This window comes from Thunnus albacares, chromosome 20 (genome assembly GCF_914725855.1).
Source record: "Thunnus albacares chromosome 20, fThuAlb1.1, whole genome shotgun sequence".
In the NCBI taxonomy this organism is placed as follows: domain Eukaryota; kingdom Metazoa; phylum Chordata; class Actinopteri; order Scombriformes; family Scombridae; genus Thunnus; species Thunnus albacares.
Genome location: NC_058125.1, coordinates 17,532,951 through 17,538,909, shown reverse-complemented (window position 1 = coordinate 17,538,909; position 5,959 = coordinate 17,532,951). Strand labels below are relative to the sequence as shown.

Here is a 5,959-nt window from a genome sequence, read left to right as displayed (position 1 = left end):
CAATCATCTGGCTCAGCGCTCAACGCGATTGGATAAAAGGAAAGTACTGTGCTGCCTTCACTACTATCGGAAATATCACAACTATTTTATGAGAGGTTCAAAAGCACTGGGAGATTTCACGTCTCATCAAATATATAATAATAATTATGTGTATTTTGTTAAATTAAGTTTACTATACATCGTATTTCCTACTTACTACTTAACCTATTTGTTTACAGTAAATTCATTCCATTACATATTCAGGAGAATGCGAGCTTATACAAAAAGTCAGTGTGATTGTGAGATATGTTATCATTTGATTTTATAAATAAAACATTACCTACACCAATGTTGTGAACGGCAAATTAATCTAAACTAGTCTCATGCGCCATTTAATTTGCAGAAAATATGACAACGATGGTAAATATATGAGCCTTATTTTGTTTGCAAACTTCTTTAGTGCATACTAAAATTTATAGAGAATATTTGAGAACATACATAGTAACAGGGTTTAAAGGGGTTGTAACATTACATAGGATTTTTGTAGAGTTTTGAATCACCATTCATTGACCCTCTTACATCACTGAAACGTGTTGGAACAAAAGTTTATTTGATATCACACACAAATTTATATTATTATAAGTTAAATGAATTGTATATGGACATCATAGTGAACAAAATATAAGTTAGAGTTGTTAGTTATTAGTTATTTAGTAAGGGTTTCTTGATTTTTAGGACACGCCTCCTGTCAAAACGTCACATCCAAAACATGGCAGCTTTCTTGAGTCGGCTCCACCACATTTCGCTCCACGTTTCTAACGTGGAGAAAATAGCTAACGACCTTATATCGAAATTCAAGTTTAATTTATTTGCTACCAGACTAACCGACGGGTCCAAGCAACTGGCTTTCAGGAAGGGAGCGGCTGTTTTCGTCGTAAATGAGAGCCCAAACCAGAGTGGTGTGAGATTGAATGAAGGTGTCACTGACATATATTCACCTGTTCCACACCGGGTCAACGTGGGGAAATACAACCAGGGTAATTCTTTGAAGTGTCTTTACGATGTCAGCCCACATTACTCTGTGGATACCGTAAACAACGTGTGTTTCGAGGTGGAGGATGTGGAAAGGTCATTCAATGCTCTTCGCCATCTGGGCTGCAACTTCCTCATTCCTCCCACGACTGTCCAGGACGAGAAGGGTGTTGTTACCTACTCGGTGCTTAAATCCATAGTGGGAAATGTGTGCCACACACTAATTGACAGGTCAAAGTACGAGGGAAGCTTCTTGCCTGGGTTTAATGTCATTGAAAAGGACTGCAGCTTGGAAGATGAGGACCTCTCTTGTCCAATCACTCATTTTGATCACATAACTTATGCCTGTCCCAGAAAAACCACCCACCAGGTCATGAGGTGGTATGAGCAGCTCTTTGGGTTTCAGAGGTTTTTCATTGATAGGTGAGAAACTGTTAAATTGACATTTCAAGATATTTACATATTCTCTGTTCTGTTTAACTTCAATGCATTAATAAAGTTGATTGTTTGTTCTTGTGAGTAGTAATGAAGATATAGAGGAAGGTTTTGTCATAAACCAGGAAGGCATTGGACTACGTCTTACCGCTATGGAGTATTGGAAATGCAGCAAAGCAGGCATTGCACTTCCCTTTGTGGACAAAAAAGAGCCCGACTGCAAGTTTGTCATTGCAGAGTCACTGCCAAGACAAGGTAACCGCAGCCACTCCATTTTTCTTTTTTTCTTTTATTTCTGCCTCAATTTATAATTTTACAACTCCTGACTCATTGTGCACCTGCACTTGTTTCAGGCAGGAACCAGGTTGACACCTTCTTGGAGCAGCACAGGGCCCCTGGGATCCAGCACATTGGGCTGTACACAAAAAACATTGTCTCTACAGCACATACCATGACTGAAGCTGGTGTCCAGTTTTTCTCGCCTCCTCCAGCCTACTACACTGAGGTTTGATTGACTCTTACATAACTGCACAACAACTCTTTTGCCATTTCAAAGACTCCAATCATGACTCGACTAATTAAAGAAATGGCCCACATTTTATTCAACAAATCATAAAAGATAATGTAGTATGTAATGAAATGCTCATTACACAAAATAATATCAGGATTCTCTGTAAATAGTAAAATTGTAGAGCTGCACTGGCATTTCAATTTGTGACCTCACCATTTAAATATATATACACAAAGCCCAATTTATAGTGAATAATTTCAAGGTAATAACAAATTATTTATCTGACAACTACTTTAAAGCCTATTTTACAGATTAAGATTTTACATACAAAACATATGCTGAGTTTATAGAAAATGACGAATTGTTAAAATTGAAACAGTAAAACAACAAAAGAGTCAAAAAAAATAGTTTAAATTAGCTCCACATCAACCAACTACTATAGTAATATGCTATTAATAATAATCCAATAATGTAATATATAATAATATACACTCACACAGGCCATTTTCATAAATTATGAGTATTTTTGAGACTTTAAGCATGTTTTGCTAATAAAACTTACATACTTTTACTTAAGTAGCATTTTCACTCCAGTACTTGTTACTTGTAATTGAGTATTTTTTTATATTGGGATCTGAACACTCCCTTCACTGCTGGCCAACAAGATATGATATATGGTTTTCATTTGTTCTACCAGGGTTAACATTATTTTTACCTATCCTCTGTGCTGTGACAGGTTGGAAAACAGCAGGAGATTGAGGAGGCGGGACACAACCCCCAGATGCTGGCGCAGCATGGCATTCTCCTGGACACAGACCTGAACCAAGATCCCTTATCACAAATGGCATCCAGTGAAAAAAGAAGGTGAGAGGCAAGAGGAGAGAGAGTCTCGTGCCCATGTTAACAAAGATAAAACTTATTTGTTTAAGTTAGCATTCAACAACATATTCCACAAGTCTAACCTGGAAGTGATGTGAGTCATGTAAGACCAACCAAGTGTTCTCACCATGTTATTTTCTGTCTCTAGATACCTTCTCCAGGTGTTCACCCAGCCCATATTTGCAGAGGACACTTTTTTCCTGGAGCTGATAGAGCGAAGAGGGGCGACAGGCTTCGGCGAGGGGAACATCAAAGCGCTGTGGAGGTCTGTGCAGGCGTACATGGAGAATGAAAAGTCCGATTCTCAAGGAGAGGATCCCCCAAAAACCGTGAAAACCGCTCAGTAGTAGGCACTCCGAACATTTTTAACCAGTGTACTGTGAGGTTATTTTGTTAAATTTATTTATATATCAACGTGAGAGCTCTTATCAGGGAAAATTATGTCAAATGTGAAAAAAGATGTTAAATATTTATGGAGTTTTCAGTAAGTGCTTTCCAGTTCATTAGTGGATTTAATGGTAAATCTCAAGCTTGTTGCACTGCAGACAAACATAGTACAAATTATACATTGTATTAATATTTAACTTCTAACATGACTGAACAGATTAAAGATATAAAACTGCACTGAGAACAAAGTGTTACAAAAACAGATGTTTCACACTGCACTTGAAATGTTACAACAAACAGACACTTGCTGTAAAATTGTAAGAATGTCTTTGTTTTCACTGTGTCAAAGCAAACTGTTACAACCAACTGACTCCGGAGCAACTGTTCCTCAATAAATCTGTTATTCACAGTAGACCGTGAAAACCAATTACTGCACTGAATGTGGGTGGGCCAAACCTCAGACTAAGAGTTCTTGAAATATCTTAGGTCATCTTGGGTAAACATTGTTAGTGGCCAGAGATGTAATTTACTAATGCAAGGCAATGTTGGTACTTTTATTGAGTATTTACATTTCATGCTACTTTGTATTTCTTCTCCATTAAATTTCAGAAGGATTTTTTTTCTTCATTTTTTTATTTCACTACAATTATTTGACAATTACAGTAATCGCAAATTCTGATTTTACACACAAAAATATATAATCATCCCCTAAACTTTGATGCCTTGTATAGATTAAACTACCCAGCATGATATAACGTGTAATATAATAATTTACCATTCATGTGGGATATTCTTCTTCATGATGAGTATTTTCAGTTTTGAAACTACATTTTGAACCTTTTTTGAATTCTGCATGATTATGAATACAGGACTTTGTCATGTATTGGATTGCTCCGGCTATCTCTGGCTTGAGCCACTTCAACATTGATAGGCTGCTTACATGTTAAAGCATCTGTTATCATTTTCCAACAGTATAATATGAAGGTATACTGCATATAAACTTTGCAATTCTGCACAAGAGTATTTTTAATAATTGCTTTACTTACATTTTGCTGATAACACCTCTGTACACCTCTGTACTTAAGTAAAATTTTGAATGCAGGAGTTGTAAAGGGACCATGTTTACATTGTACATTTTACATTATGTTGCTACTTTTCAATAAACAGATGTGTATACGTCTTCCACCTCTGTAAGTGTCCATATATATAAAAAAACAAAAAAACAAAAGTAGGAGTAGTAGTAGTAAGGAGCATTGACCACTTTACCTCTAACTCAGACATTTCAGCCCTGCAGTATTTAATTTATGAAAGGTTTACGATTATTAGTTTACTTTTTCATACAGACATCATTATTACTGGAAAAAAAAATTGTTCTGAGCTCAGCTGCCCCCTTTTCTAAATAACTCCCTCATACAGTCACTCATGAACCGTTACTAGAAGAACAGCTGCATCTCAGATGCTGTGGAGGTTTTAGCAATGTGCAGGCTTTGGCAAAAACATGGCTTTAGAGCTTCTTAGAAGGGATCTCCAAACCCACAGAGATGTGCCAGTTCAATTAACTTGGCTATAAACATTATAGGCAAGGATTAGTGGGATAGATGAGAGGCAGTGAAATTTAGATGGAGTTCCATGAAAGCCATATGCTCCTTTTTTTATGTGCTGACTGTAGTTACTGTATCCCATTGAGTCACATCAGAGGATAATTTCAACTACAAGCTGCAGCATGTTAATTTATAAATGCCTGTACTTCTGCATTTTGACAAATGGTGTCAGTGTTTTTCTTTTCCTCAAGTGTCACCCTCTTGGCCAAACTAAACTTTTCAAGAGTTGACTGTATATTTGGTTTATGACAGAGATCTTCTGAATTATAGGGATGACAAACAAACTTGAATACTGCATATAGAATAAAGTACTGTACAGTACTGTAGATGTAATCTTTATTCAGCCTTGTAACTAATTTGTGGTACTGTGTGACCGGAGTCAAATGTTTTAACCACATTACTTTAAAATTATGAATGAAAACATCTTGTAAAATTTTGGATTTTGTTAGGGATGGGGAGGATTAACTGTTAATTAAAGTTGAGAAGGGATAGCTCCTGTAACAGGAATCCTTTAGCCATCTGTCAGAGGCCAGTGTGAACCACAGATGGCATACAGCATTCTGCATGGGGTCTCAGTACTGGGATTTGGAAGCTCACTTCCTTTTTACTGTTAACCATATGCTGGCTACATTAACAAAGTCAAAGAGATATAACCAAAAACAACTAAATCAAGGCTTATTATTATTCTTCAAACATAAAGAAGCCATTGAACTTCAATTCAGTCTTATAGCCTTTTCATTGCACCTCATGATTGGTAGATACTGCCCCCTATGGTTTTGACAGTCACAACACACACTGCCAAACCTGTTGAATTGCAAGACTCCTGTAGTTCCAGTTGTTTTGATAATCTGCCTCATAAAGAGTAAATCTTGCCTTTTAGGACTACAAAACAGCATGCAAAGTCTGCCGTGCCATGTATTCTGTATCTGTTTGCTAAATCACTCACTTTTCAGACTGCTGGAAGGGTTTTGGTTAAAACAACTTGGTCACCCCCACGCTGTAGCCCACATAGTAGAAGAGACAAATCCTTGGTGCCCTTTAACACAAAAGACAGACAGTCTAAAACCGAGGAGGACAGTCTGACAGTCTGGGGGAGATTAGTGGCACACAACAGATGTTACTCCTTGATTAACAA

At 37.0% G+C, this 5,959-nt stretch overlaps 1 protein-coding gene across 1 annotated transcript; it reads left to right on the top strand.

Annotated features, from left to right (window-relative positions):
• Window positions 1-647: 647 nt before the first annotated feature.
• hpdl (4-hydroxyphenylpyruvate dioxygenase-like) lies at window positions 648-4,406 on the top strand. Its single transcript, XM_044338715.1, has 5 exons — window positions 648-1,434; window positions 1,535-1,701; window positions 1,800-1,951; window positions 2,694-2,821; window positions 2,985-4,406. The coding sequence occupies exons 1-5, from the start codon at window positions 749-751 to the stop codon at window positions 3,181-3,183; spliced, it is 1,332 nt and encodes a 443-aa protein (XP_044194650.1). The 5' UTR covers window positions 648-748; the 3' UTR covers window positions 3,184-4,406.
• The last annotated feature ends 1,553 nt before the right edge of the window (window positions 4,407-5,959 follow it).